At 44.6% G+C, this 24631-nt stretch overlaps 1 protein-coding gene across 1 annotated transcript in view; it reads left to right on the top strand.

Moving 5' to 3' along the window:
- The first annotated feature begins 328 nt into the window (after positions 1-328).
- LOC134970181 (NAD(P)H dehydrogenase [quinone] 1-like) overlaps positions 329-24631 on the top strand; it is a 38035-nt gene continuing 13732 nt past the window's right edge. Inside the window, exons 1-4 of the mRNA XM_063946199.1 lie at positions 329-415; positions 6861-7025; positions 11229-11359; positions 14050-14166. Coding sequence (XP_063802269.1) covers positions 409-415; positions 6861-7025; positions 11229-11359; positions 14050-14166 — 420 coding nt within the window. The 5' untranslated portion in view covers positions 329-408. The remainder of the gene's footprint in view (positions 416-6860; positions 7026-11228; positions 11360-14049; positions 14167-24631) is intronic.

Here is a 24631-nt window from a genome sequence, read left to right as displayed (position 1 = left end):
GTGACCTGTATTTTCTGTGTAACCCGTTTATTTGATGGTCATGAACAAATTCCAACACACTTAACTTTAACTTGCACTCTTTAATAAAGAAAAAATTAATATCGCAATTTTTACCTGTCGCTAACAGTGACCGGCTACAAGAACAGGTCTATTTGGTCCCTACCTGTTGTTTTCTTGGGATTTCGTCTATTGTACAACTACAGGTAGAAAGAGGGAGTGTTCCCTTATCAGGGTAAACCTAACAACCCCTCATACTGTCCTGTGTCACGAGACGCCACTTGTGTGACTGGGATCAGCAGCGTGATGGTGCTGCTATATATAGCCAGCTCTCTCCCTCACTAGGTTAGTACTCGGCTGTAGGTGAGCAAGACTCGGACGGCTTCCCCAGAGAGGTTCATAAAGGGAATTATGGCTGGTATGTATTTAAAATGCTTTCAAGGTTCTTGGAAATCTCTATTTTAATTATAATTACTTTAACTAGAATATTTACAGGGATCCTTATCCTGTAAGTCTTCAAGGTACATATGGGGAGATGTTTCAAACTTTCAAGAGCTATAAAGTGCCCATAGTAACCAATCAGCTCCTCATTGTCATCCCATAGACTGTTAGATAAATGAGAGCTAAAAGCTGATTCGTTGAGAATACTGTATATAGTCATATTCACATAGTGGATGCTACTAAATCAGCGTATTGTTAGATTATTTTGCAGACAATGGTTAATCATGCTACTGCATTCTATACAAGGAACAAGGTCCCTCATTCAGATGTGGATGGAGTAGCAGCAGTAATAGCACTGTATGTAAATGCAGGAGGCGTCTATTACATGTAGATGCTTCCTGCTCCAGTAATGATATGACCTACGTCCTAAGACGCAGCATTGGATAACTCAGTCACCATCAGGCGACAGTCGCAGATCCTTATAAGAGGCCAGGAAATCTCTGTCCAATGGTGGAGATCCCTGTCCTCTTCTCTCCCCCTAAATGGCAGCGACACGCTTGTCTTTCCTCGGACTGAGGCCGTCACTGCCGAAACGGCATTAGTCAGTCACTGACAGTCTGATGTTGCACTGCGTCCTTTGTTGCAGAACCCGTTCACGCATGCACAGAACGGGTCCTGCGCATGTGCAAAGTACCGAACATCAGTATTTTGCACATCAGGATGCAGATCTGAATTAGCCTCACAATGCGCATCTTGCTGTGCTCACGGGTTCCAATCAAAATGTCAACACCAGAATGTCAGCATGTTTATGATGTCGACAGATCACATGCTGAAACATGATGTCGACATGTTCAAAATATGGACAGGTCAGGCGGGGGTGGGAGTAGGATGTAAAATAATGGTTGGTTTTCCAACAGGATACTTACGCTATGCTTGGTATTATTCATCACCATCAGGGGGCGCTCTGACACCTGTCTGTACTTGTGCAGGGGGTAAGTCTGGAAAGCAGGCATAGTTACTGTATGTTTATAGAACCAGGGAGGGGGCGCTCTTTTGTTTCAAAATGAACCTTTCATTTTACGTATTAAAATAGGTCACAGGCCTGAGAATTCCTCCCAAAAAACTTTAATCACATCATGGACATCATCTGGGTGAAAATATTTAGACAAGTACACTTGTATTATATATCCAGTGTACCTATATGTACATAAATGCTATAAGCAAGGAATACCAATTGGATTATACAGCTGCTTTTGTATACAAAGAAGCAATCAGTTTGTTATCAACACTTTTATTTTTGCTCATTCACATTTAAATGAAAAAAATCATTATTAACACCTGTGTAAATGCACCTGTGTAACATGGCTCAGACTCTCTTTATATCATGATCCCTCTCCTGGAAATACAAAGTCAGATATACTGCTGAATCCTGTAGTCACGCTTATGTCCGTGTCTGTATCATCACCCTCACCCTGGACTGCGCCTATGTGAGGAAAGCCATATCAGCCTTTATACACCCCTTCAGTCATAAATGGTGATGTTATTGGAATGCCTAAGGCTCTGCATGACTGCATCGCCCAGTCTTATGTACGCTTGGTTCCTAGACCATGTGCAATGTGAAAACGCATCAGCAAAGGGTTCCACTATATGTAATGCCGTATAGCTGCTAGTATGGGCCCAGCAGCATACGATGCCTCTAAGTGCTCCCTCATTGTGTATGGAAGTAGCCACTGCAGGAAAAAGGACTCTGCATGTAGAACAAGTACCACAGTCTGCTTGGGAATTACAGCATTGCTTTATTGCTATGTTGGCAATATGTTGGAGGAAATCTCAGGATGTTGGTTGTGACTTGTTCCATTAATGCCCACTCTTCCCTGCTACGCTTCCTATGAATGCATTATTTGCTGCATCCTAATTTTGGAATGTTGACTATTATGTAACCAGGCTTGGACTGGCCCACAGGGACACAGGGAAAACCACCAGTGGGCCCCACTGCCTGGGGCCCCACCTCCTGCTCTAAGGATCAGGTTCCAGACTGTGCACTTGAATTATACATCATACATATGTTACCTTATACTGGACTATGGTTTATTTTCTACAGTGCATTGCTGTTATACACTGCTCAAAAAAATAAAGGGAACACTTAAACAACACAATGTAACTCCAAGTCAATCACACTTCTGTGAAATCAAAGTGTCCACTTAGGAAGCAACACTGATTGACAATCAATTTCACATGCTGTTGTGCAAATGGAATAGACAACAGGTGGAAATTATAGGCCATTAGCAAGACACCCCCAATAAAGGATTTGTTCTGCAGGTGGTGACCACAGACCACTTCTCAGCTCCTATGCTTTCTGGTTGATGTTTTGGTCACTTTTGAAAGCTGGCGGTGCTTTCACTCTAGTGGTAGCATGAGATGGAGTCTACAACCCACACAAGTGGCTCAGGTAGTGCAGCTCATCCAGGATGGCCCATCAATGCGAGCTGTGGCAAGAAGGTTTGCTGTGTCTGTCAGCGTAGTGTCCAGAGCATGGAGACGCTACCAGGAGACAGGCCAGTACATCAGGAGATGTGGAGGAGGCCGTAAGAGGGCAACAACCCAGCAGCAGGACAGCTACCTCCGCCTTTGTGCAAGGAGGAACAGGAGGAGCACTGCCAGAGACTTGCAAAATGACCTCCAGCAAGCCACAAATGTGCATGTGTCTACTCAAACGATCAGAAACAGACTCCATGAGGGTGGTATGAGGGCCCGACGTCCACAGGTGTGGGGGTTGTGCTTACAGCCCAACACCGTGCAGGACGTTTGGCATTTGCCAGAGAACACCAAGATTGGCAAATTCGCCACTGGCGCCCTGTGCTCTTCACAGATGAAAGCAGGTTCTCACTGAGCACATGTGACAGACGTGACAGAGTCTGGAGACGCCAAGGAAAACGTTCTGCTGCCTGCAACATCCTCCAGCATGACCGGTTTGCTAGTGGGTCAGTAATAGTGTGGGGTGGCATTTCTTTGGGGGGCCGCACAGCCCTCCATGTGCTCGCCAGAGGTAGCCTGACTGCCATTAGGTACCGAGATGAGATCCTCAGACCCCTTGTGAGACCATATGCTGGTGCGGTTGGCCCTGGGTTCCTCCTAATGCAAGACAATGCTAGACCTCATGTGGCTGGAGTGTGTCAGCAGTTCTTGCAAGACGAAGGCATTGATAATATGGACTGGCCCGCCCGTTCCCCAGACCTAAATCCAATTGAGCACATCTGGGACATCATGTCTCGCTCCATCCACCAACGCCACGTTGCACTACAGACTTTCCAGGAGTTGGCGGATGCTTTAGTCCAGGTCTGGGAGGAGATCCCTCAGGAGACCATCCGCCACCTCATCAGGAGCATGCCCAGGCGTTGTAGGGAGGTCATACAGGCACGTGGAGGCCACACACACTACTGAGCCTCATTTTGACTTGTTTTAAGGACATTACATCAAAGTTGGATCAGCCTGTAGTGTGTTTTTCCACTTAAATTTTGAGTGTGACTCCAAATCCAGACCTCCATGGGTTAATAAATTTGATTTCCATTGATAATTTTTGTGTGATTTTGTTGTCAGCACATTCAACCAGGGCCGGCTCTACCATTAGGCAGCTTTAGGCGGCTGCCTAGGGTCGTCAGCTCCTGTAGGGCGCCACCTAATTCATCTAGCAAAAAACTGAAGGATGTCTCTGTATGCGGCCTCCACCTTTTACACTGCGCTGGCTGCTGCTGCGGGTCAAATCAGGTGCAGCCACCACTATCAGGCTGTACCACACACATAGTGTCTCAGTGCTTCCTCCGTGCCGACATGAGTAACATCAAGTCATGTGAAGGCACAAAGGAGGCAGATGTAATTATGACTCCCGAGGGGCGCCTTCACGGTTGCTCCTCATAGCCCTGATGTACCTCCTGTAGGGGGGTTGCAGGTTAGGGGGCACCAGGTTGAAGCTTTGCCTAGGGTGCATAGAGACCTTGCACCGGCCCTGCATTCAACTATGTAAAGAACAAAGTATTTAATAAGAATATTTAATTCATTTAGATCTAGGATGTGTTATTTTAGTGTTCCCTTTATTTTTTTGAGCAGTGTATATTTGTTATTAATCTGGAAGATTATCATGCATGCTGCAGCTGAATTTACTGTATATATTTATGAAGGGGCCCAGACATTGAACTCTCTAATGGTTAGTCAAACCAATGATGTGTCAGGCCACACCCCCTCTGCGGACGGGCCACAGCCCTAAACATGGGCCCCTACCTCTGCATCCCCCCGGTGGACCCTACATAACCCAGTCTGACACTGTATGTAACAACAATAAGGTTTCACCATCCTACCCTACATCCACCAGGTATTATGTGAAGTCTAGCAGACATGTGGAACTGGCACTAGAGTAGCCCTCCCTAAGATTTCCTTGATCAGTAACAACTATCATTTGGGATGGGATGTAGTCAGCAGGCCGACCAACAGGGACTATTCCCACCCATAACGTGGGACACTGAGCACGCAGTGTGGTGAGCGCATTGAGTCCACAAGGGGCTTCATTGCGTCCCCCGCCGGCCATCTAAATGCCAGGATCCCACTGTCGGTATTGTCACCGCCGGTCTCCTGACCGCCGGTCACACATACCCGACCCTTTGGGATTACGGGCCGGATTCATAGATACGTCAGGATTGCGCACATCTCCGATGTTTTCAGATCTGTGCATTTTCAGTATCTATCCTGATTGATATGATGTGGCCATTTGTGGGCGGGGAAGGGGTAGCAATGGCAGCGTTACAGAAAACAGGGGCATGTCACTCCTGTTTATGGGTGCGCCGAGGCCAGTGGCTGCATCCTTAAATTCAGCTTCACTCGCTGGTAGCGTGAAAACACCGGCCATCCCTCGCAACCTGAGGGTCACTTAGATCAGTGGTTCTCAACCTCGGTCCTCAAGTACCCCCAACAGTTCATGTTTTCAAGATCTCCTCACAGGATTGCAAGTGAAATAATTTGCTCTACCTGTGGGTCTTTTATAATGTGTCAGTGAGTAATGAATACACCTGTTCAACTGCTAGGTGACCTGGAAAACATGAACTGTTGGGGGTACTTGAGGACCAAGGTTGAGAACCACTGCCTTAGATGACCGATCTTCACGCAAAGTGATCAGGTGCTGCACATTCGGACGAAGCAGCAGATCACAGAATCAGACAGGAGGCGTCTATTTACAAAGCATTAGCATATTATTGCACTGCAGCCGCATACAAAGTTGCAGCGGCTGTGCAACTGCATCCCTCAATCAGGCCCTATATAAGGAAAGTTTTATGCACATACTTGCAAAATGTCAACGGATTGTTTATAAATACTAGGGTGGCCGGGATACAATCCCGGGATTGGAGCTTCCAATCCCGAGGATTTCGGGATTGGCCACCACCTAAGTATTTGCTATGCTGGGCAGCTTTGAGTGTCCTCAGGAGGCTCAGACGCTGCCCGACTCCCCCTAGCTCTGTCTAGGTGCACTGCACAGTGTGACGGGAAGTCAGAGGTCACCCTGAACAGCCAGCCGCCCGCCGGACCTCACCGTCGCTCTGCACTGCCCGCCGGACCTCACAGCAAGTGGTCCACCCTCCCACCCATTCAGATTAGGATGAGTTATCCGGGCTGGTGGGACACATTGAAAAGCAGCCATGCCTTGTAAATGACTGCCCATTTTAAAAAAAACGTCTCGGCTGGCATACCGCACATTGGGTGAACTCGGAGTTCCCTACACATTATTGGCAGAAAAATGTGATTCATAACAATATGGGACAAGGTTACATAATGTATGGCGTAGTGTATGATTAAGGCAATATTAGTGAGAAGTTAATATAGGTGTGTACAGAATGCTCCCATTGCATAAAAGAAACATTGAAATACCAAAAACGTATGCATCACTCCCACCTAGATAGTAGATACAACCACTTTTCTTATCATTAGTTAAACCCACTAACAATTTTCCCCTTTGCTGTTGTTATCGGACCAAAGATCGTATTATGTCATTCTGGTAATTTGCTGCATATGGTACACAAAATATTTGTTTTATAAATGTGCCCTTGCAGTCTTTTTATCAGTCTTTATCCCCTCCCCAAACTATTGTGCAAAAAAAAACTCAATAAAATTTACTTTTTTTTTTTAAGGAACTTTTTAATTTAATAGAGAATACAAAATGAATGGTGGCCAGAGTTGGATTGGCCCACAGGCGTGCAGGGGAAATTCCCAATGGGCTGCACATGTGTCGTTCTAAACCTCCCTGCGGCTGGGGGGAAACAATAAACCTCTTTCTGACAGGCAACGGCCTTTTAAAAAAACATAATTTACCTCAGTCTCATATACTTAAATTGTATTTTATGTGTGCAATAATTTGTCTTATGTACTGTCTCTACTCTTAGCCAAAACAGCGCTGATTGTCTTAGCTCACCAGGAGCGGACGTCCTTTAATTACGCCATGAAGGATGCAGCGGCAGCTGCTCTGAAGAGGAAGGGGTGGAATGTCTTGGTGTCGGACCTGTATGAAATGAAATATAACCCTGTCTTGTCACGTGCCGATATTAAAGGTAATATAATACATCACTGTACTGGATTAAAAAAAAATATTTTCTATTAATGTGGTATTTACGGGATTTGCTCATATTTATCAAAGTATATCTGGGTCTCAATACCCCTTTTGGGGATATTGTGGGCTGAATTAAAATTCATGAGAAACAGCCTCCATTTCTCTAGGAACCGCTGCCATCGCTGGGATATAAACCACAAAGCTGACAGCTGGTGTCAGGGGCAGATTTAGGCATCAGGGTGCCCCTAGGCACACCAGTAATAGCCTCCCCCCAACACTTAATTATATTATTTGGTTATATCCTTATTTGGTGATTGGCCGTTCAATATAATATAATAATAAAACAAGCCATGAGCTATGATATTTTTAGGGGTCTATGTACTAAGCCTCGGAGAGAGGTAAAGTGGACGGAGATTAAGGGGGACATATACTAAGCAGTGATAAGAGTGGAGAAGCGAGCCAGTGGAGAAGCTGCTCATGGCAACCAATCAGCTGCTCTGTATACTTTTATAGTATGTAAATTATAAATGTTAAGTCAATGCTGATTGGTTGCCATGGGAAACTTCTCCACTGGCTCACTTCTCCACTGTTATCACTGCTTAGTACATGTTCCCCTAGGGATCCGGTCTGAAGATCGACACTATCTAGGTTGACAATGTTTAGGTCGACCACTATAAGTCGACAGTCACTAGGTTAACAGGGTTTCTAGGTCGACAATGTTTCTATGTCGACATGTGCTAGGTCGACAGGTCAAAAGGTCGACATGAGTTTTTCACATTTTTCTCTCTCTTTTTTTGAACTTTTTCATACTTAACGACCCACGTGGACTATGATTGGAATGGTAATCTGTGCCGCACGAAGCGAGGCACCTTGCCCAAAGCATGGCGAGTGAAGCAAGCCATGCGAGGGGTCACGGTGCACTAATTGGGGTTCCCGGTCACTCTACGAAGAAAACTACACACACAAAAAACACAAAAAACTCATGTCGACCTTTTGACCTGTCGAACTAGCACATGTCGACCTATAGTGGTTGACCTAAACATTGTCGACTTAGACACTGTCGAGCTAATGATCCACACCCGTTCCCCTAAGTACCAGCTCCTGTAATTTTCAAGCACAGCCTGTAACATGGCAGTTAGGAGCTGATTGGTTGGTACTTTATCTCTCTCCAAGGCTTAGTACATAGGCCCTCATTCCGAGTTGTTCGCTCGCTAGCTGCTTTTAGCAGTATTGCACACGCTAAGCCGCCGCCTACTGGGAGTGAATCTTAGCTTTGCAGAATTGCGAACGAAAGATTAGCAGAATTGCGAATAGACACTTCTTAGCAGTTTCTGAGTAGCTCCAGACTTACTCTGCCATTGCGATCAGTTCAGTCAGTTTCGTTCCTGGTTTGACGTCACAAACACACCCAGCGTTCGCCCAGACACTCCCCCGTTTCTTCAGACACTCCCGCGTTTTTCCCAGAAACGGCAGCGTTTTTCCGCACACACCCATAAAACGTCCAGTTTCCGCCCAGAAACACCCACTTCCTGTCAATCACACTCCGATCACCAGAACAATGAAAAATCCTTGTTATGCCGTGAGTAAAATACCTAACTTTTGTGTAAAATAACTAAGCGCATGCGTTCTGCGAACCTTGCGCATGCGCAGTAAGCGACTAATCGCAATATAGCGAAACTCGGCAACGAGCGAACAACTCGGAATGAGGGCCATAGACCTTTACATTTTATTTTTTCATTATACAGTATTATACAGTGTACACATATATACTATGTAGGACAGATTACACTCCACACATGATAGCATACAGTAAGGTACACTGGAAATATTTTGTAGTTACTGGTACATTTTGGACTGACATTAATAAAAGAAGCATCCAAGTGCCACCCAGCCTCTCCCTTCCAACAAGTGCTGTTCCCCCTCCCCCGGCAAGTGTCCCCCTGGGCATGTGCCTCATATGCCTAATAGGAAACTTGCCACTGGCTGATGTCCTTGGCTGTTGTACTGAGAGACCCTTTTTTAACCACTTGCCTGGCATGGTCGCATCAGATGCGACAATACTGGCAAGTGTCTTATCTGACCTGGTCACACAGGATGCGACCAGTCAGCTAAACATTGTTAGCTGCGGCAGGGAAGGGAAACTTCTCTCCGCTGCTGCTGTTATAGGGACCGGAAGGTCCCACTGCCTCCCTGCATTCTCACCTACTGATTGCCACGCTGCCGATCACTGCTGATCGGTCAGTATGGCAGGACCTACCCCTCCAGCGGCTGCAGACAATGGCAGCTACTGGGGAGTGTAAATTAATCCCCTGCCCCCTTTGTGTCTGCAGGCTGTCCTGGATTTCAAAATGAAAGCCGCGATGGGTCACAATGTTTCCAATAGTCAAAATGTTCGTGACCGATGTTTTGTGGGAAAAAATGTTGTTGTTTTGTTTTTGTTTTTTAATATCAAAGAAAAAATGTTTTATTTGTTTTTAACTAAAATCATTTTACATAAGGTTAAATACACGTTCTTCACCTAATTAACTAATTTAAAAAAATTATCATTTCTGAGCTTTCTTGGGGCAAAAATTCGGCAATTAAGGGGTTAAATGACAACGTATGAAGATTCCTTTGTAAAATATAAGGGTATAAATATTTTATACTCTAAATACACAATAAATGTGTAAAGATGACTGGAATTATTTTTGGCAATCTAAAGGTAATCATTAATATATAAAAAAAATGTAAGTATATAAAAACAGCTCCCTAATCACCTTGGTACCCCCAATCACTCATCCCAGAAAGACCCGTATTAAAAAAAAAACCACACACACACACACACACACACACACACACACACACACACACACACACACACACACACACACACACACACACACACACACATTCCCATATGCCACTCTTCCAACATGGCACTCATAATTAGTTAGAGCAGTCAATAGATAGACAACACATGTTAGACAGACATCACATTAGGTCGACAGGGTCAAAAGGTCGACATAAAAGGTAGACAGTACAAAATGTCGACAGTTTCAAAAGATCGACATGAAAATGGTCAACATAGAAAAAAGGTAGACAGTGTTTTGTTTTTACATGTTTTTGGACTATTTTATACCTTCTCTATCCATGTCGGCATAGAGTTGGTTATAAACCTTGTGGCGAGGGTATGCCTTTCTACAATTGGGGGTCCCAGATGATAAAACGATCCACACAAACAAACAAAATGCAAAAAAAATGGTGTCTAAGTTTTTTGTGTCGACCATTTTCATGTGGACCTTTTGACCCTGTCGACCTTTTGTACTCTCTACCTGTTTATGTCGACCTTTTGACCATGTCGATCGTCTGACCCTGTCGACCTAATGTCTGTCTAACATGTGGTGTCTATCTATTGACTGTCTAACTAAACGCTGTCTATCATCCCACACCCGTGGTCAATGGGCTGGCTGTGGGTCAGCAGTGGCCAAGCGAGACTGTACACTGAGACCTCCTCAGATGGCTCCTCAGCTGGCTACTGACTTATGTTCTGCTTTGGTATAAAGCAGAGAATAAGTCTTGAATGGGAGTAGGCAGCTTGTTCGAGGCTCCTAATGTGATTATACTGTATAGCAGGGCTGGCCAAACCAGTCCTCAAGATCTACTAACAGTTCACATTTTCCAGACCACCTAGCTGGTGCTCAGGTGTAGTCATTACTAATTAATATGTGCTGCATTCATTCCTAACTGACACTTCTACAGATCTCCAGGAGGACTGGAAAACATGAACTGTTGGTAGATCTCGAGGACCAGTTTGGCCAGTACTGCTGTATAGCAATGGTATGTGGGGAATAGGTGTGGGATGACAGATTTGCTCTCATCCATTACCAGATTTCCATTCCAACCAGCTAGGTCTGTCAGATAATCTGCCAGATAATTGTGTAGTGTTTACTTAGCTTTACATGGCTTAGGCGTGGCCTGTCACTCAAGTGTGTGATTTGGGCTAATTCGATGTTACCCGTGTAGACTTTTTCCTTAGTCTTTTTCTGATTTTGTGTCCTGTAATTTTGGAAGGTTTGGGCACATCACGTAAAATTGCTGCCTTCCATGGGTACTGGTGATGGGTCCAGTATAGTACCAAAGCCCCTCTTAGCCTGAGTGCCTCCCAAGGTACAATGTAAATGCATCCACGCATCTGCCATTATTATTTCCTGGCATTCTTACACAGGTAAATCTAAGGACCCAAAACAGTTCAAATATGGCCCTGAGACATTGGAAGCATGGAAGGAAGGGCGCCTTACCAAAGACATTGTTGAAGAGCAGAAGAAGATTGAAAAAGCCGACCTGATTATTTTCCAGGTATACCTGCTTCTTCTAGATTTACAGATAACATGCATGACTGGAGGTGCAGGGTATAGAGGCTGCAGAGTTAGGATGCAGCATCCCAACCATAAAGTCTCTCTCTGGCCACAAAAACTAAATGGTGTCCATGCATGCAAGAATCAATGTTGAAACAATATTGACAGTATAGTCACCTAGCACATAAATGGGGAGATTCTAATGTTTGAAAAGTCAGCTGGGAGTCTGTTTTTTCCTAATAGACAGGAAAACACTGACACCCAACCGACTCTTCAAACATTTGAATCTCCCCCTTTATGTGCTAGGTGACTATACTGTCAACATTGTTGCCAACATTCATGATTGGAAGAGCATGACAAATTAGGCAATACCCCAAAACCACACCCAGATCTGCCCTAGCCACACCCAGCCAAGGTATGTTGGGTTTCGGTAAGCCACACCCCTTTCTGCTGCTGAAAATCAGAGGTGTTGGCAGGTATGAATCTAAGGCAGGGCTGGCCAAACCGGTCCTCGAGATCTACCAACAGTTCATGTTTTCTAGGCCTCCTGGAGATCTGTAGAAGTGTCAGTTAGGAATGAATGCAGCACATCTTAATTAGTAATGACTACACCTGTGCACCAGCTAGGTGGTCTGGAAAATGTGTACTGTTGGTAGATCTCGAGGACTGGTTTGGCCAGCCCTGATCTAAGGCACTGGAACTTCTACCCTACTTTGATCACACAACAATTTAGGGGACATGTACTAAGCAGTGATAAAAGTGGAGAAGGGAGCCAGTGGAGAAGTTGCCCATGGCAACCAATCAGCTGCTCTGTATAGTTTTATAGTATGCAAATTATAAATGTTACGTCAATGCTGATTGGTTGCCATGGGCAATCTCTCCACTGGCTCACTTCTCCACTTTTATCACTGCTTAGTACATGTCCCTATTAGGGGTCTATTTACTAAGCTTTGGATGGAGATAAAGTCGCTGGAGATAAAGTACCAGCCAATCGGCTCCTAACTGACATGTCACAGGCTGTGTTTGAAAAATGGCAGTTATGAGCCGATTGGCTGGTACTTTATCTCCAGCAACTTTATCTCCATCCAAGGCTTAGTAAATAGACCCCTTAAAAACAATTCTGTTTCTCCAAGAGGAGATTTATCAAACCGTGGAGAGAGATAAAGTACCAACCAATCATCTCCTAATTGACATTTTTTTTTAAACATAAGCCCATATTTATCAAGCCTTGCACTGTGGTAAAGTTCCAACCAATCAGCTCCTAACTGAGGGGCAGATTTATTAAGCCTGGTGAAGTGATAAAGTGGAAGGTGATAAAGCACCAGCCAATCATCTACTAACTGTCATTTTTCAAACCTAGCCTGTAAAATGGAAGTTAGTAGCTGATCGGCTGGTGCGTTATCACCTTCCACTTTATCACTTCACCAGGCTTAATAAATCTGCCCCACAGCCTGTAACATGACAGCTGGTTGGTTGGTACATCACCGGGCAATTTATCACTCTCCAAGGCTTGATCAATCTGTGTCATAGCTTGTAAACTGACAGAAGATGATTGGTTGGTTACAGAGGCGGATTGGCCATAGGGTCTACAGGGAAGTTCCCCGGTGGGCCGACACACCCGTGGGGCCTGTTTTGTTTGAGGACATGTGGTCCTATTTATAGACATAATGAAAAAGATGGCAAACAATTTGCATATATGAAAATGACTGCCACTTAGCCTGTGATTGCAGATGATCTAGTGCAGTGGTTCTCAAACTCGGTCCTCAGGACCCGACACGGTGCCTGTTTTGCAGGTAACCCAGCAAGTGCACAGGTGTATTAATTACTCACTGACACATTTAAAAGGTCCACAGGTGGAGCTAATTATTTCACTTGTGATTCTGTGAGGAGACCTGTAAAACATGCACCGTGTGGGGTCCTGAGGACCGAGTTTGAGAACCTGTGATCTAGTGTATGCTCTGTCTGCCTGGTTGGCTGACATATAAGATTGAATAGTGATTGGGACACGGTTGGTGTAATAAGCAAGAAAATATATCTTTCTAAAGAATTATATAGTTTCCTAAAATCTAAAGGTGTATCATATAATGTGTTCATAATATTTAATTTTATTTCCTTTTAACTTCCCCTTGATGCTGGACATCCCCACTATCTGGAAAGTCTTGGGGGGAGGCTGCTGCTGCCATGGCCCATGGCTAGACCTTACACCTCTGGTGCTGCCCAAGTGGGGCCACTAGTACAAATTTTTCCAGGGCCGCTTTTTGTTCCCAATCCACCCCTGGTTGGTTATCTCTCTCCAAGCTTTGATACATCTGCCCTTTGTGTGAAAAGTGTAGTTGGCACCTGCATGGGCTGCCATTTTGTAAGTTGAACTACATTCTTCAGTATGTAACCTATCAATCAATAAGAGACCAGTGACCTCACTGAGCCAAGGGGTGTTCCTCGTGAATTAATAAGTAGAGTTTCAGTTATTTCAGACAGTCTATATAAATTGATAGGCTACAATTCCCTTTGATATTCTTTAGCTCACCATATGTCACCTTCATTGTGTGTAGGCGACAGATGCACGTTAAAAGTCTTCTTTTGTATAATACTTCCAACATAGTCAGTGTTTCCAGTGTCCTTGTAGAGTGCACTATACAGTAATGGTAGGATTGTGTTACTCAGGCAGCAGCATATCTCCTTTCTTCACAGTTTCCCTTATATTGGTTTGGAATGCCGGCCATAATGAAAGGATGGGTGGAACGAACGTTCTGTATGGGCTTCGCATACAGTATTCAGACAATGTATTCCAATGCAGGACCGTTCAAGGTAAAGCAACCTCAATACCTGTATGTACTGACCCAACATGCACAGGGATGCAGCCTAGAATTCACCTATGAAACCTCTGAAGAACCCTCACTGAGGCACCTTATCTCATACTATGAACTGTTAGGTTGCACATTGGCTTCCAGTTTGTTGGTATATTTTAAGTACTCTAAAAGTGCAGCAGAATTATTATACATCCTTTTTCACATCACACCTCCACTGTTCTCCAATATATGAATAGCACCTTATTGCATCACAGGAGTTGTATAATGACGCAAGCTTGCAGATTTTGAATGAATGCAAGTAAATGATTGAAGAACTGATACTAGTATCTCCAAAAGCTATGTACATAGGTTGGGCAGTACACTGTAGCTAGTTAGCTGCCTGTGGGACATCTGTTTCAGCCACTGTGCAGGGGAAGAGTAGTAGGGTTAGGCTTGCTGCTTGCTTGCTTGTATAATCCTACTATATGGTGTATATTCCAGCAACACAGTCCCGCTATTCGGACACTGTCCCTTTGTCCCTCACGTGGGCAGCAGTGTCCCGCGGACGGGGGGGGGCAACTTTTGATCACCCACTGCTCTGCTCTGCAAAGCAGCCGGTGATCACTGAATACATGCTGTGTACACGCGCACGGCATGTATTCAGTGCTAGGAGGGGAGCAGGGGGCTGCCCAGCTGCTCGGGGAGCGCTGGGCACGCCCCCAAAAGGCTGGAAAAGGCTCCGTTTGACGAGGCCATGCCCACTTGGGCAAGACCACGCCCCCATGACTGAGGCCACACACCCTTTTTGGATCGCCGCGTGATAGTCCCGCTTCATTGGGAGCTAAAGTTGGGAGGTATGGTGGTGTAATATGAATCAGGGGCACTATGGGGGTCATTCCGAGTTGATCGCTAGCTGCCGTTGTTCGCAGCGCAGCGATCAGGCAAAAAAACGGCATTTCTGCCCATGCGTATACACCGCAATGCGCACGCGCAACGTATGGGTACAAAGGCTTTTGTGGTTTTGCACAGGTTCTAGCGACGTTTCTTTCGCACTGGCGGCCACAAGAAGATTGATAGGAAAGGGGCATTTCTGGTTGTCAACTGACCGTTTTCTGGGAGTGTTTGGAAAAACGCAGTCATGCCAGGAAAAACGCAGGCATGGCTGGGCGAACGCTGGGCAGGTGTGTGACGTCAAAAGTCAACCCTCCAACGTTAGAATCAATGCACACGAAGAGTAAGTTCAGGGCTGGTCTTGTTTTGCACAAAATGTTTTTGCAGGCGCTCTGCTGCACAGGCGTTTACACTTCTACAAAGCGAAAATACACTCCCCAGTGGGCGGTGACAATGCGTTTGCACGGCTGCTAAAAACTGCTAGCGAGCGATCAACTTGGAATGACCACCCATGTGCGGTGTAATCAGGGCCATCCCGACCATTACGCCAAGTACACAGCCGTGTAGAGAGCCACACTGTGGAGGAGCCGCCGCTGCCTTCTCCATCCCCATAATGCTAGCTGACCATAGTACCCAGCCCCGAGAAGCCTGCATGGTAGTTGTACTAGTGTATTGATTATTATTTATTACCAGTTATTTATATAGCGCACACATATTCCGCAGCGCTTTACAGAGAACATTTGACAATCCACATCAGTCCCTTTTTCAGTGGAGCTTACAATCTATATTCCCTACCACATCTACACATTCATGCTAGGGTTAATTTTGCTGGGAGCCAATTAACCTATCAGTATATTTTTGGATTGTTGGAGGAAACCGGTGTACCCAGAAGAAACCCATGCAAGTACGGGGAGAAGATACAATCTCCACACATTTAGGGCCATGGTGGGAATTGAACCCTTGACCTGAGTGGTGTGAGACAGTAATGCTAACTATTACACTGTCCGTGCTGCCCTTAAAATCACACCTGGCAAACTTCCGGTTCCGGTGCAGCTGATATGAGGCGGCTTTCCCCTCAGCTCCAGTGCCGTCCGCCCGCTATAACCTGCTAGGGCCTCTCAGGTCCACCCGCCCAGTCCAGTGACCTCTCGTTAGGCTGAGCAACGCACCGGGCACCGTATGGACAAGTTTTTGTCCAGCCAGATGCCCGGCAAACACCCGTGCCCACGCCTGGAAGGGGACCGTAGCGCGCTTCACGGGATGGCCACCGGGATGGACCCGGGACCAGAGACATCCACTATCAGCCTCCCCCAGGTACTATTACCTTCTGCAGCTACCACTAAGGTCCAGCCACCTTCCGCTGCCCCTGCTTGGGCACACCATGACCCCCCCTTCTCCTCCTATGGGCCCTACACTGGCAGATAAAACAGAACGATATGAGCGTTCTCGTTCATAAATGAACGAGAACTCATTCATATCGTTCTGTGTGTAGGCACCAACACTTAACGTAGCGTGGCCCTGTGCTCGTTAATCGTTGGTGCCCCGTCGCTTATGCATGCAGGCCGGTATGTACGAGATTGTCCGTATTAGCGTGCAGTGCTATGGAGTCGGGTGACGGGAGGAGTGAAGAAACTTCACTCCCCCCGTCACCTCCCCCCCACCGCTGGGTCACCCGTCGGCCATATCCGCCGTCGGGCAGCTCGGCAGCGGATCGGTATGTGTGTAGGGCCCTTTACATATGCTGATATTGGAAGAAACATTTGTGATAATCCGCAACAAGATACCCCCTTGTTTGTGCCTGGATGACACAGTTACACACAAAATGAACACACGAGGGGGGTTAATTCTTTAAAGAAAACCAAATACCTATGATTACTCGGGTAGATTCACCATAATACAGGGTTGGTGTTGCTCCCCAGAGTCAGAAAACCAAATATTCTAGAAAGAGAAAAGAAGACTCTATCTTGGGGGCACTCTTTGAAATATAAATAGGGCCAGATATACCCTTAGGTATCATTAAAATATAACCTTTAATTGTATCTTTAAAATTAATAGGAATTTGAAAAGGAAAAATATATAAACACACACACAGGTTTATTCATATACACCTTGGGATCACTTGTCTATCACAAGGAGTTCAAAGAACACTGATTGCTCACTATGGAGCTTATTGGTTCAGAGAACACTGATTGCTCACCGAGGAGCTTGTTTTAATTATTTTTATTCAGATTTTTTTATAACCAATTATGATCTCTCACTGTTTAAACAACCATATCATGAATAGGTATTGATTTACCGAACGTCAGCTCCTATATTCTCAAACACATGTATAATTATAAAAATTCAAAATTTGCCCAAATGGTATATACACAGTGTTGAGAGATGCAGAATGCCCATCATATTTATATGGTATCTTATGCGCTCATTAGTAGCCCGACATAAATAGTTGGTATAGAGTAAAAAAGGAAAGAGTAAAAAAGATGATCAGTATGCCATGGTACATTGCTTCTACTGTCTCACCGTCATGAGCTCAAGGTTTTTGTTAGCTCAGCGGCCGGTGGATGAGAGGGCAGCGACCTTGAAATTTCTGACCAGAAAGAGGATAAGTGGCCGTACTGCTTTCCCTGTTAGAGCGGATGGAATGTCTCGATATCCTAGGACATTGCAGGACACTGCACCGCAATCCAGGGATGAGTGTTAACCGAAATTGAGTACAATTCCTGCCTGTTTAATTTTCAGGTAATTGCAGGGAGATGATAGGGAGTGGTTCAATGTTAAACCAGTGCCGTGCACATTCTCACATAGAAATGCATTTATCAAAAAAGCCGTTCTCCACACAGGCTATTAGCAAAGTACTTTCCCAAATTTATTTTCAGGTATACTTTATCGGTATACTAATATTGTTAGGCTCACTTAACATAATTCATTATTTTCTCTAACATTTGACCATAGGTCACTGAACAATATGTGTTGGGCTAAAAGTAGCAGCAAACCCAGCTAGAATGAAAAGTTTTTATGACCGCAAACCCAGTCCAGCCGCTGAGATCTCTTTTCGTCATGTACTCTGGTCACTAGGACCGGTGCAGCGGACGGCAAATATGAAAACAGCAGCGCTTCGGGTATTACTGGCCGGAAAAAAGATTAGTAGCTGTGCTGCTTTCCACGTTAGAGCGGTTGCAGCGCCTTGATATCATAGGACAGAGCAAGGACGCTGCACCACAATCCGTGGATGAGAGCTAGCTGAAAATAGGAAGATTACCGTTCTAAAGGCAGCAGGACTTCTGGACGGAGCAGCGTATGTTGGTTGTAGGACCAGTGATTCTAACTTTCACAAGGCGACATTGCCATGCTGATTCCAGCCGTGCCAAAACGCGTTTTCACCCGTAGGCTTGCTCACTTCACTGCACTATCTGGCATCACTTGATAATACCCGAAGCGCTGCTGTTTTCATATTTGCCGTCCGCTGCACCGGTCCTAGTGACCAGAGTACATGACGAAAAGAGATCTCAGCGGCTGGACTGGGTTTGCGGTCATAAAAACTTTTCATTCTAGCTGGGTTTGCTGCTACTTTTAGCCCAACACATATTGTTCAGTGACCTATGGTCAAATGTTAGAGAAAATAATGAATTATGTTAAGTGAGCCTAACAATATTAGTATACCGATAAAGTATACCTGAAAATAAATTTGGGAAAGTACTTTGCTAATAGCCTGTGTGGAGAACGGCTTTTTTGATAAATGCATTTCTATGTGAGAATGTGCACGGCACTGGTTTAACATTGAACCACTCCCTATCATCTCCCTGCAATTACCTGAAAATTAAACAGGCAGGAATTGTACTCAATTTCGGTTAACACTCATCCCTGGATTGCGGTGCAGTGTCCTGCAATGTCCTAGGATATCGAGACATTCCATCCGCTCTAACAGGGAATGCAGTACGGCCACTTATCCTCTTTCTGGTCAGAAATTTCAAGGTCGCTGCCCTCTCATCCACCGGCCGCTGAGCTAACAAAAACCTTGAGCTCATGACGGTGAGACAGTAGAAGCAATGTACCATGGCATACTGATCATCTTTTTTACTCTTTCCTTTTTTCTCTCTATACCAACTATTTATGTCGGGCTACTAATGAGCGCATAAGATACCATATAAATATGATGGGCATTCTGCATCTCTCAACACTGTGTATATACCATTTGGGCAAATTTTTAATTTTTATAATTATACATGTGTTTGAGAATATAGGAGCTGACGTTCGGTAAATCAATACCTATTCATGATATGGTTGTTTAAACAGTGAGAGATCATAATTGGTTATAAAAAAATCTGAATAAAAATAATTAAAACAAGCTCCTCGGTGAGCAATCAGTGTTCTCTGAACCAATAAGCTCCATAGTGAGCAATCAGTGTTCTTTGAACTCCTTGTGATAGACAAGTGATCCCAAGGTGTATATGAATAAACCTGTGTGTGTGTTTATATATTTTTCCTTTTCAAATTCCTATTAATTTTAAAGATACAATTAAAGGTTATATTTTAATGATACCTAAGGGTATATCTGGCCCTATTTATATTTCAAAGAGTGCCCCCAAGATAGAGTCTTCTTTTCTCTTTCTAGAATATATGCTGATATTGTGCAGGTTGTGAGGTTGACAGTGCAGCCCATGTTAAAGGAACAAGCCACACTAAATGCAGCTGCTCTGCAACAGGCAGTTACCGACATTAAGAGCCAGTGTAAACAGCTGGCCAAGTGGGTATTGGCAGTTGAGCATACTGCTGGAGAAAACTCTCAAGCCATTTTTATCCATGCAAGATTTAACAGCGCAGCTGAAACAATTTGACATGCAGGTCTGAGCAAAACAGGACGATTTGTAGAATCGTTCCCGTAGGAACAACTTGAGGGTAGTGGGGCTGCCAGAATCTCTTAAAGGGACAGCCTTATATCATTTCTTGACGTATACCCTGCCTGAATTTCTTGAAATTCAAGACGTCTGTTCGGATAATGCGATTGAACGGGCCCACCATACGGGACAGCTCTGTGACTCTTCTTCTTCTAGACCTCGAGTCGTTTTATTCAAATGCCTGAACTATATACACAAGGAGACCATCTGGTCCGCCTCTTGACGGAAAAGGGACCTTATGTGGAATGATTCCAAGCTTCTTATTTTTCAAGACTATTCCCCTGAATTGACAAGGCTTCGTAAAGCTTTTACCCCAGTGTGTTCGCAGTTGGCTTAGGGGGGAGGGGGAGGGGGGGGGGGGAGTTTGCCCTCCTCTACCCGGCTCGTCTGAGAATCTTCAATGACTCCTCCTTTAAAGATATTACTTCAGCCGATGATGCAGCTGCATTTCTGGGGCAAACCCACTCTATGGCTGAAGATGACATCTGAAACTGACTCCTGCTTTCTTTGCCTCACCATATTGGACTCTTTCTACTGTCTACGGTTTATTTCCATGAACTCTCCTCTTGTTGCCTCCTCTCGTCTCACAGAGTTCTGCTCGGACTTATTTGCTTGTTGGTTTTCTACAGTCCTCTTCCCATTCATCACAGCACGGCATACTCCGTTGTGGTGAAGTATCAAATACGCACCTGTTTATTATTGCTGTATTATTTGTTTTGACTATATGCTGATCGCTATATTTCTATGCACAGTACCATTTTTCTTTTTTATCTCGACTCAGGGGATGTAGTATAATATTGTATTTTTCTTATTTTTCAGGTGTTATTGCATATTGTGGTTAAACTGTCTTTTTGTTGATTTTCTGTTGGTCACTGACATGGTTTTAGGAGGGATTATTGCTCCCTCTTACACGTTTTTAGTTATGGCGGATTAGGTTGGGAGCTCCGCCTATCAAGAATGTGTAATCTGTCTTTTCTCAGAAATGTGAATTGTGAAGTTCTTTTTCTTAAAATTGTTGTTGGAGTATACTTTATGATCCTCCTCTGCTGTTCTCTTTTCCACCTCGTCCCATTCTTTCCCGCCCTGTGTCTTTTTACTCTAATTACCAGGAAGTCTGAGTCAACTGCTTAATTTCTGTGTTTTGTGATATATGGCATTGGTTAAGTGGGCTCTTGGAATGTGGGGGGTATTCACTCCCCAAATTAAATGCAAAAAACTTCTTCTTTATCTAAATAAGATGCATTTAGAGTTGGTACTCCTACAGGAAACTCATTTGTTGCTTCCAGAAATAAATAAATTGTCCTCCCTCGGTTGGACGGTCCTTGCAGCTGCCCTTACACTTCAAAGGCTAGGGAAGTTGTCCTCCTGGCAAGAAAACGCCATGCTATATAAGTATTGCATACCGATATTGACCCTGACGGCAGGTATCCTCTGGTAGACCTTTATGCCTCTCAATATACCTTTTGTAATATATATGCACCTAATTCACACTCCACCCCATTCTTTCTTATGCTTTTGAATAAACTAGCCCCATTTGTGTCTGACCGTTTAGTTTTGGGAGGTGACTTTAATATTGTTTCCTCCCCATATTTGAACTCCAATTATGCTACGCCTAGAAGACCATCTCCCAAGGTCGGCATCCCTTTTATTGCTCAACAATTACTACTAACTGATGCATGGAGGGCCTTCCACCCTGTTGACAGAGACTTCACATGTCTATCTGCCGCTCATGGTTCACTATCACGAATAGACTATATCCTTTTGTCAGACTCCATATTTTCCAATATACTTGATGCACGTATTGAGCCGATGTTCCTCTCAGACCATTCCCTTATTTGGATATCCTTTTCTTCTTCCTTAGACGTAGGTTCTTATAAGCTTTGGCGCTTTCCTTCTTATTTTGCCTCTTCTTTAGGGTTTCGCAACAAACAAGTTATTTTGGGAGGAGTTCAGGTTTGATAATCTCTCCATATTGGAATCCGACCCTATTATTTTTTGGCAGACCTCAAAGGCTGTAATTAGGGGGCGTATAATCCAATATATTTCCCAGGTAAAGAAAGGCCGTGTTTCCTCATAAATTGCTGCAATCTCAATTGACGGCGGCATACCAGGCTTATAAGACCACCCCGACTTCTGTTACCAAATCTACTTTTTTTTTGGCAGAACACAAATTTGATGGCCTTCTTTCCTCTTTAGGCGACAGGCATACATTTTACAAAGATCACATGTTTTATAGATTCGGTAATAAAACCGGTCGTTTACTTTCCAATTTAGTGAAGTCTTCTACTTCCCTTTCTCTTATATCTATTCAGCGACCTTACAGCACTTATGCCTCCCCTGATAAAGATATTGCCTCTTTGTTACATGACTTTTATAGTGATATATATACACAACCACCCAGGGATGTCTCCGGTGAATTTTGCTTTTGGGAATCTATTGCTACCTCCTCTACTTCGGCTGAGTCACAGTCATCCCTCTGTGCCCCGTTTACATCCCAGGAAATTGAGATTGCTATAAAACATCTTAAACCTGTGAAGTCCCCTGGTCCGGATGGATTCTCCGGGGAGTATTACAGAATATTATTACCGAAACTCATAGATCCTTTGGTTTCAGATTTTAACACCCTGCTCACCGCCCGCTTTATGCCCAAATATTTTACAGATGCTATTATTCGCTTGCTGCCTAAACCAGACAGGAACCCCCATCTACCTGGCTCGTATAGACCTATAGCTCTACTCAACGTAGGCTATAAGCTGATCACAAAGCTTCTGGCAGACAGGATAAAGTATCTGCTTCCTTGGGTTGTTCATTTGGACCAGACGGCCTTCATAGTCAGGCATTCCTCGGGCAACATCCGTAAGGTTATTGTAGCTTCCCACTGGCTGCATTCCTCTTCAGAGTCTAACACTTCCTATTTACTGTCACTTGATGCTGTGAAAGCACTTGATCTAGTTTCCTGGGATAATTTATTTAACACCCTTAATAAATTTGGTTTCCCCGACCGATTAATCTCCCTTCTACGTATACTATATAATGACATATTCTAGAATTATTTGTAATGGCTACCTGTTGGCTCCTATACCCTTAGGAAGAGGCACCAGACAAGGCTGCCCTCTCTCCCCACTTTTATTTGCATTGGCAATTGAACCCTTAGCGATTGCTCTTCGCAACTTATCTGAATTTCACGGTACTCATATTGCCCATCACTCCCTCAAGATTGCGTTGTTTGCGGATGATAAGTTGCTTTTTATTTCTGACCCCCTCACCTCCTTTCCAACCATCCTCCATTCCATAAATTTGTTTGGCCCGTTTTTTAGGGTTTAAGATTAACCATGACAAGTCTGAGCTCCTCCCACTGACCTCTGCTGCCGCCACTCTTCTGTCTTCTTCTCCCTCTTCTTCTATCCTATCTCCATTTAAACACAATACTTCTAAACTGAAATATTTGGGAATCTATATTCCACCTTCTCTGTCTGATATCTGTGCTCTTAATTTCGCTCCCATACTACACAAAATTGCTACACAATTAGAATCCTGGTCATCACTACCTTTGTCCCTCATGGAGAGGGATGCAGTGCTGAAAAGCATTATTTTGCCTAAAATAACACTGTCTAACCCCCCAGCCCTGATCTGTACCCCAGTCTGCATGTGTTCATAATTACACAAGCATGCTTTTAGAGTACCTTGCCTATGTAAGAAAGCCCTGCTCGGCCCATCCAGGTGCAGGCTGGTGTGAAAATCACACAAGTCTGCCTGGGCTCATAAACCTCCTAATAATAATCTGTGGACCCCTTATTCAAAAGTAAAGCATTCATTACCTTTAATACCAAGACATAATGACACGGAGACTTGAATTTGGCAGAAAATTGTCAGCTATTTATTGTACCCTAACCATTAGCAAACCTGTAAATTGAAAATTTTAGTTAACATGCCGATTCAGCCGGCATATGGTGGCAGAAAAAAGAACGGCTCTATTCAACTGACGCTAACCTTAAAACATTAAAATTCAAAACCATCCTAATTTAAACACAAACTATAAAATCGGTAATAGGTGCCCGACTCATACCCCCACAGTGACTACCCACCCTGATGGGTGATGCCGCTGCCCCCGGACGGGTGGTCGAGCGGCCTTAAAAGTCGATGGAGGTGAGTGCACCTAAACCACACCAAACTGTAAATCACTACAGCTAACAAGACAAACTACAACCTGCCGTTCTTTTCCGCCAACAGCGAAAGACTCCTCCCCAGAGTCTTCGCACCGCCACCATAACCTCAACCTAACTCCTGCAACACTAGAAACAGATCCTCCAGGAAAAGCATCATCCCCTCATTGAACAGATGCACACCATCAGGCCGAAAAAGGTGACTGTCTCGAAACCGAATCCTAAGTGGCGAACCACTTTGCCTCCGTGGGACAACACCCACTTTGCCACCGCCCCATTCACCTTTTGCCTGGCCTCATCAATCAGGTGACCGTCCGCCACACCTCGCCAACTCAACCTTGGCACCATCATCGAGAACACCAAGACACAATTGGTCCATGCCGCGGCCACACTGGCCAGATCCTTCATCATGGCCCACCGCATCTCCAAAGATGTCCTCTTCCCCAGGTCGTTGCCACCTAAATGGACAACCAGCACCCTAGGGACTCCATGCTCGCTGACCTGACTGACCAATCTACTCTTCAGATCTTTCCAC

Source organism: Pseudophryne corroboree, chromosome 11 (assembly GCF_028390025.1).
Source record: "Pseudophryne corroboree isolate aPseCor3 chromosome 11, aPseCor3.hap2, whole genome shotgun sequence".
Taxonomy (NCBI): domain Eukaryota; kingdom Metazoa; phylum Chordata; class Amphibia; order Anura; family Myobatrachidae; genus Pseudophryne; species Pseudophryne corroboree.
This window is presented reverse-complemented; position numbering and strand designations above follow the sequence as displayed.